The 13,115-nt window shown below is 34.5% G+C and overlaps 1 protein-coding gene across 2 annotated transcripts in view; it reads right to left on the bottom strand.

Annotated features, from left to right (window-relative positions):
- Positions 1–1,365: 1,365 nt before the first annotated feature.
- Positions 1,366–13,115, bottom strand: part of LOC100378401 (small ribosomal subunit protein uS9m-like) — a 30,239-nt gene continuing 18,489 nt past the window's right edge. For both annotated transcript variants that reach the window (XM_085502009.1, XM_085502010.1), the window contains exons 4-10: positions 8,332–8,505; positions 6,904–6,986; positions 6,266–6,341; positions 5,476–5,601; positions 2,919–3,070; positions 1,996–2,165; positions 1,366–1,522 (exon numbers count right to left, since the gene is read on the bottom strand). In XM_085502009.1, coding sequence (XP_085358135.1) covers positions 1,431–1,522; positions 1,996–2,165; positions 2,919–3,070; positions 5,476–5,601; positions 6,266–6,341; positions 6,904–6,986; positions 8,332–8,505 — 873 coding nt within the window. In that variant the 3' untranslated portion in view covers positions 1,366–1,430. The remainder of the gene's footprint in view (positions 1,523–1,995; positions 2,166–2,918; positions 3,071–5,475; positions 5,602–6,265; positions 6,342–6,903; positions 6,987–8,331; positions 8,506–13,115) is intronic.

Below are 13,115 nucleotides of genomic sequence, written 5' to 3'. Positions count from 1 at the left end.
CTGAGCCATGTGGGTAGTCATGCAAATGAATAATTTATTTTTATATTTAGCTTTATTGTAAATTAGTTTTTGTCTTCCTGATCACTATGTAGACAACTGACAAGACCACAATTCCGTTGCCCATACCTGACTCGACCCTAATCCTAAAGCCAAGACACGTTCCTGTTAATAATTGTGCTCAATAATGATACTCTGTTGTGCACTGATGTCAACTGATTAAACAAGTCGTGTTTAAGTAATTTCCACTATGGTTAAATTGTGAAAATATATGTGTGGACATATATTTGAGACTTATTTTGGTGTAGACACCATTGTGAGAATAAATGTATGGACTAATATTTAAGACTTATTTTGGTGTAGGCAACTCTCGTTTAATAATTTTACACCATTGTGAGAATAAATGTATGGACTAATATTTAAGACTTATTTTGGTGTAGACCCCCTCGTTTAATAATTTTACACCATTGTGAGAATAAATGTATGGACTAATATTTAAGACTTATTTTGGTGTAGACCCCCTCGTTTAATAATTTTACACCATTGTGAGAATAAATGTATGGACTAATATTTAAGACTTATCTTGGTGTAGACAACTCTCGTTTAATAATTTTACACCATTGTGAGAATAAATGTATGGACTAATATTTAATACTTATTTTGGTGTAAACAAGTCATGTTTATTTAACTTCCACCATTACAAATAAATGTGTGGACAAATATTTGAGACTTATTTTAGTGTATTTGATTTACGTTTTCACGGTAGCTCTGAGCGGGACTTGAACCCACTGCCTTTTCAAGCTAATTTTGTTTTATCTTGATGGCACGCTTGTGTACCGCGCCACGACGTTGAGTGGTGTTCATTTTGCTAACTACTTCAATGTTCCAATGAGTTGAACGGGAAAGCCAAAACGATTGCTTGTTTCCGGTGAGTGTGTATCTAGTGGAATTCGAACCCATGGCGTTTGTATTGTGTGTTTTTTCATTTCCCATGTTGGCTACGCCGTAATATGCAACCACTTCCCAGTTTTATTGTGAGTATGTAATGATGTCTTCCTCACCCGTCACGCCATGAACCAGTTTCAACCACACAGCCATTTGGCAATGAAGTACGTGACCCCACTGATTATATGCTTGTTCTGTTAAGCTAGAATTTATTACTGTTATCATTATTTTGTCACATGATTTGTTCCACCTTATTTGTAATGTCTCAAGTATCTTTATTGTAATTTGTATATACCAATTCGTATATACCGAGGAAACGACCTACATTGAAGGTCATGTATTTTGTGACGTCACCAATTCGTGTGTAACGGTAGGTACCACTTCTAGAACTGTGCCCCCAATTCCCACAAAAAACATACAAAATTATGCTTGGTCTGTGCATCTTTATTCAAAAAAAAAAAAAATGGGCATGCATGATATGCAAAGTACTATCGTTTTTTCCATGTGAATTTTTTCCGTGCACCCTTTTGTCCAGGTTTCTTTCGCTCAACAATCCTTGGATCCTGTGTTAATAGACCAGCTGTAAAAATAAAGATTTGTTTTTATAGTTAATGCACAATACTGTACTCCCGTTATTATAAAGGGTGAAAAGATTGCTGCTTGTGTCATTGTTTTGATATGCAGTCCATCATGTCGCATGCATTCTAGAGAACAGTGAATACTGGTTTGAATGAAAATGACATGAACTGTGCAGTAGTGCTGATTGTAATTATTATGATCACCTTTTTGCAAAATCCTAAATAAGGCAAAATTTACGTACATAAAATCAGATTTGCTTGAGATACCAAATAAATTGATATTATCTACCAGCATGAAGAAGATTGCCGAAAAATTGAATGACAAGATAAAAAAAAAAAATTTGCCATTGTGACCGACATTGCTGTCATCTATTTGTGTTGATAACTATTGGAGCAGGATGAAACAGTAATACAGTATGTGTTATATTATGTGGCATTCTTTGCAATAGACTAGAGTCGATCCAAACTGGTTTACCTTGTCTCATGTGTTCAATTTGTTCCTCATTAACAAAACTCCTCAGTGCCCTAGAGGATGCAAGTCTAATAGCCCCAGCTTGACCTGACAGTCCTCCTCCAGTCACTGTGCACTCCATATCAAATTCACCTAATTTGTCCACAAATTGGAATGGAAACATTATCTGTTCTCTGAAAATAAAAACAAATGTAATGATGTACAACACTAGAGAGAGCTATATATACACAAGCATACAGTTGTAGGTATTGGAGTAACAAATCGGCAGCTGTGGTCTTTATTAATAACCAGTGAGATTTGTGCATCTGCATGTGCTGCATATTGACAAGAACTTGGGACCACAGATGTCTATAAGGACTGTGAGGTTTGGTAACAATCTACTGCTGATGAAGCGATTTCTGAACTACCGTAAAATCTGTATTAGAAGCAGCATCCCTAATAGAAGCTGCACCCATTCTTTTTAAACAATTGAGACCCAAAAATTCACCATTTCTCATATGGGTAGATGCTCTAATAGAAGCCGCATCCCCTCATTTTAATAGAAGCCGCTTTTAATACAGATTTAACAGTAGGCACCTGAATGTTTTGTCTGTAATAGTTAGCTGGATTACCGACCAGTGGCTTTTGTAAATTACCGTATCTTAGAAATTTACACCTAACCTGTATATCCATACACATCGGTTGTCTTATCGCATCATAGAAATCTAACCTGTATATGCGTACACATCAGTTGTCCGTGAAGGTTTTCAGCATGCAATGTGTTTGGAAGCATTTTTTGGTAAACATGAGAATTATTTTCACATTTAGGCCTCTACAACCACTTCATTTTCACAAAAGATAAATTTTATGTGTCTGGGAATACCATGACTTGGTGTCACAGAGGTTACACTGCAAAATATACAAGTTTATTGCTGTAATGAAATTACCTGTCTTGAATATTCCAGAAATAATCTATTAAGTCTTTGCCATTTATTTTGACAATTCCTGTTCCTTTCTCTCGTACAACCACATGAGCTTTAGCACGCTTGCGAGACCCATCAGCTTCGGCATAACCAATACCATTCTCGTCATGCTTTATCTGAATTGAAATGATTAACAAAGTCATACTGTGTTGTGTATCAATTACTTGCACTAATTTGTATTCTTTACATATCGTCTTAATCAGACAAACATTAGTTTATGAGTTACTAATCCTATCTACAAGAATTGTTGTTACGGAGTGTAGTGGTATAATGTAATAATAATTTATTACCATACCAAACACCATGGTCGCATAGAATCGTGGACTTACAAAGCCACTCTCTGAAACTGGGAAACAGTCCTACAGAAAAGCCTGAAAACAGTATAACGAGGTGGTAAGGTTACCTCTACAACTTGTGGGTGGCATTCTAATTATAAACCTATGTGTCAAACATACTAACACGTGGCAATAAAATATTAGATCAAATGAAGCGTATGATTTGTAAGTCTAACAGATCGGGACAAAGCGTCTAACATGTGCCTTCCATGGATTGAGGCAAGTTGAAATTAGACACATGAATCGGTTTATTTGTATTGAAGTTGTGAGTGATATATTTGTGTGGACTCATTAAGCTCTGTTTTAGGATGTCCAAGATGCATTTATCAAGGGTCTGATAGGATCACTGCACTGTCCATAAGGCCCTACATCTAGTCTTTAAGCTGCATATTTAGCCGGGTGGTTAAGTAAGGCACTTTTTGTTGTGTGACTTGCCATGTACACCATTTAAGCCGTTACCCTATTGTACATTAATATTAATTATGTCATGTGACCAGAGTTTATTTATTGTGTTCCTACAATTTAAGATATGACATAATATCTCTATGGTAAAAGCAATATAATACTAATAATATAGTCTTTCTGGTACCCCAAAATTACAAGGGTACAGGAACCTCACTCTTCAGATGTCTTCCCATAACAGGACTTTGTTCACAGTATTTTATCACAGACAAGGGTACGGCAGCCATCTTGGGCAATACCAAGGGCCATACTGGCCACTAGAGGGCACCCTCTAAAGAAAATCGTATCTACCCAGTAGATAGGATTAACAGCTTTCAAACCAATATTTGTCTGATTTAGAATAAAAATAAGTGGTAGTAATTAATATGAATATAAAACATGTACATTCAGCATGAAGTAAACTATTACAATAATGATGTCACCTAGCTAGCTATTATTTTTCACATAAATGACATATACTTGTGTGTTATATTTTCACAGTTTTGTTTTAAATTTATTGTGTCACTGTATTATACTGCATACATTCTATTTGAAAAGCAAATTATTGGAAACAGAATTGTAGTCACATTACTCAAAAAAGAATGCCATCAAATAAATACCTGGCATTTTGTTTGTAAAAACGACTATGGAAATATCAGTGACCCAACAATAACACGAGTGCATGCAATGTTGACACTGGATTCCCTAATCTCTATTTCTATACATAATCCATTAAAACCTGTTAATATGTGTTCTCCTAAATAAAATCTTTTATAATGAAAGCATTACGATGTAATAGCAAGAATTGACAGAAAACAAGCCATGCATGGCACAGTCCCAGTTAGTTATCGAATTTTAGATATATAGTTTTGTTTATAGTAATATAGCTGGAATATAAACATGTCAGGAATATGATTATTATGATTGTTTAATATTAAAATGATTGACATTTATATCTGATCATCAAACCAGTATTAAGAGATATTGCTCTGGAACAGCATTAATTAAAACAAAATCAGCCATTTTGAATACATGTATAATGAATATATAAAATTTGAACATAGTCAAAACATGTCAGAGATATGGCTCTAGAAGCCCATTTATTAAAACAAAATGGCCACTAGACCGATCTAAAAATAAAATAACGTGCATCAGGAACCCGTAATGTCTAATGTATGTACCAAGTTTGAACAAAATCCATCCAGAAATGCTTGATATTTGATGATTTTTTAGCACAAAAATGGCCACCATTCGGCCATTTTTAATAGAATCGTCAAACCAATATATCTGTATATCTATAACTTGATGTATAATGAATATTTAATATTTGAACATAATCAGTCAAAGCAAGTGAGAGATATGGCACTAAAACCACATTCATTAAAACAAAATGGCTGCCAGTCGGCCATTTTGAATCTTATTTGAAAACAAAATGATGTGCATCAAGGTCCTATAGTTTGAACAAAATCCATCTGTAAACAGCCGAGAAATGCTTCGATTTTGATTATTTTTAGAACAAAAATGGCTGCTATTCGGCCATCTTGAATCCGATCATGAAACAAATTTATGTGCATATGTATAATATTATGTATGATGTATGTGTGAAGTTTGATTGTGATTGGTCCAGGCATTTCTAAGATACAGGTCCGGAAGCACACACAGAGGTCAAAACTGCGTCCGAACGGGGACTAAACAATAGATTGATAATGTATGCCACTAGAGGGCAGTGTCACATTTAAACTTACCGGATCAACCACATCCTTGCTAGTTACAGCTACAATGTCCTTTCTGAATTGCATGATGTAATCTTGTGCATGTTTTGCATAAGGTTGCTGTATTATCCTTTCAAGCAATCTAATAAATCTATTATACTGTAAGAAAATACACAATATGAAAGTTATGAGTTTACATCCAAATAAGTATAATGGAAGGATCTATGCAATGTGTACTGCAACCACCGCATACCGCATTTCATGCTTGTTGTTTAATTTGTACGAATAATTGGAGTTAAGTATAGATGAAGAAATGCATGGCACGACATGGAACATACCTTGCACCTGACCCCCCCCCCAAATGTTACATACACGTATTTTCTGGGGTCGGGTACCAGGATGTGTGACCTTTAGATGTCGTGCAAAAGACACAGCAACAATAGCCCAGGATTGACTATTAGACAGGCTAGGAGGTACTGTTCAATTGAGTTGAAGCCAAATTTGGTGAGACATGCAGTAAATTAAACAACTAAGATAGGAACATGAAATTGTCAGAAGGGTACATAACTTTTTCACCACCACTCTAAGTTTTTCAGCCAAATTTGTCTGCACTTTTTTCCTATATTTTTTCAATATTTCTGGAAATGAACCCTAATTTTGAAGCCAACAGACAAAATTTGAGTCAGTTTACTCAAAAAATTAAGTTATTTTTGTCCCAATCTTCTGAAGAAAAGTGCAGACTAAAAACTGGTCTATTTTGTGATGAAAAAAGGAAACTGGTGGTGAAAAGGTAATAATGTACAGAATTGTGGCACACACTTACATCATGATTGGATATGTTTTCTAAAACTATTTTCTCTAATGCGTTTTTTTCAATCCATACACTTCGTGTAAGGTATCTGCAAATAGAGCATACCACAGATTAATATGGAAAACAAATGAGACTGATTGATCCTCTTGAACACAACTGTTACAACATCTGTAAGTCATCAAGTCATCTGTAAAACAGGCGTGTTCTAAAATGTTTCAGATGTGTTTAACTATGTTATGACTGTCTTCTTCATTTGAAAAACGTGCAGCATACAATATGGTTTTATTTTATACTGTTCACAAAACAAAAATAAAAAATATCAAAAATGTTGGTAAAGTTACATATGTAGTTGTAAGATGGGTATTTATGTTTACCATGAATTTTTCAGAATTTCTGATCTATTTATTTTAATAAAATAATGTTTCAACAGGGATTCCAATTGAAATTGTCCAAAAATATCAATCAGTTTTTCTCAAAAAGTATTTTGTATTGGATAAAACCAAAAGAAAAGTTGATGACAAGTGTCAAAGTCAATGATTGTGATACTTTTGAAACAAAATTGTCTAAAAAATGTAGTTGCCCCTATTTGTTAGGTTGAACATTAATAGTGTACATTGTATAAAATAGAATACTTTGTAGTGTTTACTTACAATGGTTCATCTGCATCAAAAATTCCTTTTGATAATTTGTTATTTTCTATTTCTTGCACTTCTAAAAGTTTTGCATAAGTATCCTGTAATGAAAGAAGTTTGGTTAGTTACTGGGATGAATTTGAATATATCCAATGTTTTGATTGGTTACTGGGATGAATTTGAATATATCCAATGTTTTGATTGGTTAGTGGGATGAATTTGAATATATCCAATGTTTTGGTGGGTTAGTGTGACAAATTTGAATATATCCAATGTTTTGATTGGTTAGTGGGATGAATTTGATTATATCCAATGTTTTGATTGGTTTGTGGGATGAATTTGAATATATCCAATGTTTTGATTGGTTAGTGGGATGAATTTGAATATATCCAATGTTTTGGTGGGTTAGTGTGACAAATTTGAATATATCCAATGTTTTGATTGGTTAGTGGGATGAATTTGAATATATCCAATGTTTTGATTGGTTTGTGGGATGAATTTGAATATATCCAATGTTTTGATTGGTTTGTGGGATGAATTTGAATATATCCAATGTTTTGATTGGTTAGTGTGACAAATTTGAATATATCCAATGTTTTGATTGGTTTGTGGGATGAATTTGAATATATCCAATGTTTTGATTGGTTAGTGGGATGAATTTGAATATATCCAATGTTTTGGTGGGTTAGTGTGACAAATTTGAATATATCCAATGTTTTGATTGGTTAGTGGGATGAATTTGAATATATCCAATGTTTTGATTGGTTTGTGGGATGAATTTGAATATATCCAATGTTTTGATGGGTTAGTATGACAAATTTGAATATATGCAATGTTTTGATTGGTTAGTGGGATGAATTTGAATATATCCAATGTTTTGATGGGTTAGTGTGACAAATTTGAATATATCCAATGTTTTGATTGGATAGTGTGACAGATTTGAATATATCCAATGTTCTGATGGGTTAGTGTGATAAATTTGAATATATCCAATGTTTTGATTGGATAGTGTGACAAATTTGAATACATCCAATGTTTTGACGGGTTAGTGGGATGAATTTGAATATAAATGTATCCAATGTTTTGATTGGTTAGTGTGACAAATTTGAATATATCCAATGTTTTGATGGGTTAGTGGGATGAATTTGAATATAAATGTATCCAATGTTTTGATTGGTTAATGGGATGAATTTGAATATATCCAGTATTTTGATTGCTTAGTGTGATGAATATGATTACATGTATATTCAACATTCTGATTGGTTAGTGTGATAAATTTGAATATATCTAGTATTTTGATTGGTTAGTGTGATGAATATGATTGTATACAATATTCTGATTAGTTAGTGTGATGAATATGATTATATCCAATGTTTCGATTGGTTGGAGTAATGAATTTGAATAGATCCAGTATTTTGATTGTTTAGTATGGTGAAATATACTCACATGCATAAGATTATAAAATTTAGGTTTTCCTGTATAAAACAAATAGTCAAATGGTCTTCCACTTGCATCAACTTGTGCTTCCTTTTGTGGTGGGAACACTTCTGAGGGATGTTTCATTATTGGCCGGGCATGCTCAGCAAACAATCCTGATGGTAACAGATATTTTATAGCTCTCTGTGAATATAAGGTAAAAATGCATTCAAATACGGGATCTATGACTGAATTGAAAATGATTTGTTATAATTATAATCATACATTCATTATAATATTGATATGAATTTGAATATTGTTAAACAATTCCCATTGTGATAATACTTTCCTATTATAACCAATGGGAAGTTCTCTCCCATAATACATTTCACAAATGCTCAGTATCACACTCTGCAGTGTGTAATTTGTATTCAAATCAAATCACGAATCAAAACTAACATTTAAATTTCATGTAAAATAAACAACATACAGCTATTTCAAAATGACTTGGCTGAGAAGGGATTACATATAACATAAACTTGCATACAACCAACAAACACTGAAACTCTTTTTAAGGTAGCGAGAAGGGAAATTTTCACTTTTTTCTTGATTTTTCAAAAATTGATAAAACGATTACTTTAGACCTTGATACATCACCCCAGATTTACAAAAGATCGAAATTGCGAAATAACGTTGCTCAAATTAGTGTTTTAAAACACTAGCAGAAAAGACTGCAACTGGCGTTTCGTGGATATTTGCATAATGTTTATCTTTGAAAGGGTTTAAATGATAACATCTTATCTGTATACTCTGTTGTTGACGATTCTGATATAACGGGTGATAAGCTTCCAGTTGCAAACAATGCGTGTTTATCTAACGTCCATTGTCAGCATTATTGTCAGTCGAGACTTCGTCGGAGAAACATGGTCATACAGTACTCATTTCGCCCAACCTTCCGATTTTACATCGGCCGCTTATCGCTTAATTTTCGACCATGCGGTCTTGTCCGACCGGAAACCGACCGCATTTTAATCGCGTTTTTTTTTCCGCTCGCTTGCTCATTAAAAACATTGGCCGCTCGCCCAAACACTGAAAACTGGCACATGGGTGGTCGAAATGGTGGTTTTGATAGTAAAGTGTGAACATACAATTAGTATTAACTATTATTAAATTCTGTACGACACTTCAAATCTAGTAGTTGTATGACACTTGTATCGTGAAAGCAACTGAACTGGGACCTCTTGTTACGTGTTTTTGGTGCTTGTTCTAGGTGTAATATTTGTTTTTTTTATTTTAATGAGACAGTTACGTGAAAAAAGCCTAGATAACTCCTTTTGACAGAGCAGAGAAACGAGGAAATGTTAGTGATTAATTCCAAAAATAACGATACCAAATCCACATCGGTCCACGTCTGGTAAAATTTGACATTAATTTTTTAAAATTAAGTCACGATCATTGAATGAGCTCGGTCGATACCGTATACCGCAAAAGTGTTCCCACAAAAAATATTTTCGACTAAAAACGACCACATGCCCTGAAAAAATCGAACAGAGCTTGACATGTATGAATAATTTATTGGGCTTAAAAGAAAAACGTGTCAAATTTAGTTATAGCCATAACTATTTGGTGGCCAGTCGATGAACAATTCAAAACTCAGGATTCACACGGAAGTCCTTCAGGGCTGAAAATCATCGACGCTACTCTGGTTTACTTTATTTCACAACTTGCAGAGAAAACTGATTCGCGTGAACTCTAATGTATCTTAGCCTAGTATTTTCTTTTTGAACTAAGGTCAAATTCCATCAGTTTGTTAAAATATATGTTTTTCAGCGAATAATTTTGAAGCCTGTCACAGCACAAAAAACTATGTGAATCGACGCCGGTGATTGGATTGTACGATGACCCTTCAATTAGCGTCAAATATGCTTTGTTACAACATCATTGATTGGCTGAGAGTCACCTGATCGGAGCACGACCTGGGTCACAGAACCATATTTGTCCGTATTATCAACAGGATTTTGCAAAATAACCACAGCCACATTTTCAATCTTTTTTAGCGCGGAAGTTGCCAACAATGTTAAAAAAAAATCGTGAATTTCATGGATTCGAATAAAATAAAGCAAGCGATTGATAAGGATGATTATTAATATTTTCCCCGATGCTCTTCGAATTTTTATATTTTTTATTTCAAGGTAAGAAATGGCTAGTTGAAGTTGCATCGTCTTCAATGCGGTTGTTTCACCGCGAACAACTCTAGCTCTGTTTTGGGCATGGTTTAGTTTTGCGATGTAAAATAAAATATATATTAAAATAATAATACTTGATTAATTATTTGGGGTTTCAGCCCACAAATTACGGACATGATCCCCATGAATTACGGTCAATGTTTGTCTTCTCTCAGCTGATTGTCACGGTGTTGATCGACACCCTTCCTAAACTCCAAATAAACAATCGAAATTATCAACGAAAGACGAGATTTTTCTAGATATTTACAAACATACTGTCATGACAAACATATGTAAAATTAACAAATACACAAAGAGGTGTAATATTGGGTTTTATTTTAGGCTTAGAAATATTTTCTTTCACTCAGCTCATGCATGTAACTGCCATTTAGCTTTACGGTCCTTCAGCATCGGGGGAAAACAACAATAATTATACAAAACACATTGCGAAGACTCAACAATCAGGAAAGAAACCCCAGACAACCATGTCGTACTTGTGTTGAAATACATTTTGTATTTCACGTCAGAATATTGTTTAAAATAAAATATTCAGTCCAAGCCAAATCGAGGTCAAAGGGTCAGGTTGCGTGCATATAATTATATATAGTTAAAACAAAAAGTATTTGAACTTTTGTCAGCTGTTCAACATCTATAAAAACCAGAAAGACAATTATAAGACAATGTGAACCTCGGAAATTATTCTGTTAGTCTGAATTTTAAATGCGCGCAAGCGAGCAGGTGGGCGGTGATATTTCGGGGTTTGCGCGGTCGAAAATAAAGCGGAAATTGTCCGGTTGAATTCAACAATCGGTCGCAAAAGCGAGAGAAAAAGGTGATTTGAAAGCGGAAGCGGGCGGGGGGCTGTGCGAAAGGAGTACTGTAACTTTGCACAACTTTCTTTTAAATTGTTTTATTTTCCAAGTCAATATTCTATTTTACTAATACATTTTTTTTTCTAACGCAATGGCGAAGAAAAGAAAGAAAGCGTTGACAGACGAGGCAAAGAAAAAACTGCCACTCAGTGTCGCACTCTGACACAGCAATTTTTTTTCAAACATCGGCCATTTTGTTTCACCATGAAAACCGTTTTTAGATGTCTTATCAGAGACACTTGAAGGATTAGCTTGTTTGTAAACAGTCAGCGTGTACAGTGGGACAGTAATGTTTGTCAGAGGATTATCCCTCGTTGTTCGTTTGCATAACAATGGAAAACCCGAACGTTCCTGGAGTACGGACTCAAATGCCAGCAGCTTTCTTCATTTTTCACACTTGAGCTTGAAATTATTCATTATCTGACACTCTTTATGAGTTCTATGATATCAGTGGTTAATATGTTTGGCCATTTTTAGTGTATATTTATAATAATGCAGCAAATCTACAGTGTTTTATTTATCAAAACTGTTTTTTGCGTTTTTCTCGAGTTGAAGTTTTGATAGAGTACGACTCATTGGGACCGCCGCCAAATCAAGTGCGTTCGGACTAGGACATTCAAACTCGCAGTTATCGTTCAAAAGATAATGATGGTGCGAAATATGTCTGGGTTTTTAAAGAAAATGCTTTGTCACAGAATAATAGTCTGTTAAAGGTGCCAAGTATGAAATAATTTGGGGACAAAAAAACAAACCTGCATAGAAATCGAAATAATAGGTCTTTTGATTATCGGAGACGCATTTCAATGGACTTGATTACGGACAATGCATGATGTAAATTTCACCAGGAAATTCCGCAGTGTGCTCTCCCAATCGCGGACTTGGTCATTTTTACAAGGTTCGCCATTTTTGATATCACGTGATAATTATGTAAACAATGTCTGTCCAGTTTGTGGGAACTTGCACCTCTATACTTAGTCTTTTGATATATATAACCTAAATTACTGTTCTGAACGAGACAACAGACAGAGAATGTTTTATTTAAAAACGTCACAAAACCTTCTCGCTACCTTAAGTTTTTAAATAAATGATTTTTACAAAGATTCATTGTGTGTTTTTATCATAGGTATGTTTAAATAAGTTCAGTTATCTCAAACAAAACAAATCTCACTTAGTGCCACAGTGATAAAACCTCCTTTGTTGTAGATGCAATCTACATAGCTAGATACATAGTTGCCTGGCATGTATCATGTAGGTGTGAGTGACGAACTCGGCGACCGAGCGGTATCAGACCTCACTAACGCTTGACAGAATACTGTATGTCTTGTCGGCAAGATCAATACTGCAAATTCGCAGTGTTCATGCCTTCTTGCAATGTGTTTCAATGAATATTCATTTTGGTGGTCATGGTAACACTGTCAATCATGGAATTAAAGGTACTTGATAAGTAAATACCACTTAAAAAGGGAGACAAAGCCGTGTTTGCATTGTCTGAAAAAATCACAGACTGTTTTCAACAAGATGATAAACACTGGAAGGAAATTTACCAGCACCTTATCACACAATATGTCATCAAATAAACTCTGCCATGAATTTTTACTCTTTGATGGCTGTCACTATCTGACGTTCTTGCAATTTGATTGGTACAGAAAAAAAAATCGTCAGGGAGAGTGAAAAACTGCGTCATTCTGTCAGGCGTGTGTTGGGTATGGACCACGGC

This window comes from Saccoglossus kowalevskii, chromosome 8 (genome assembly GCF_978046115.1).
Source record: "Saccoglossus kowalevskii chromosome 8, keSacKowa6.1, whole genome shotgun sequence".
Taxonomy (NCBI): domain Eukaryota; kingdom Metazoa; phylum Hemichordata; class Enteropneusta; family Harrimaniidae; genus Saccoglossus; species Saccoglossus kowalevskii.
This window is presented reverse-complemented; position numbering and strand designations above follow the sequence as displayed.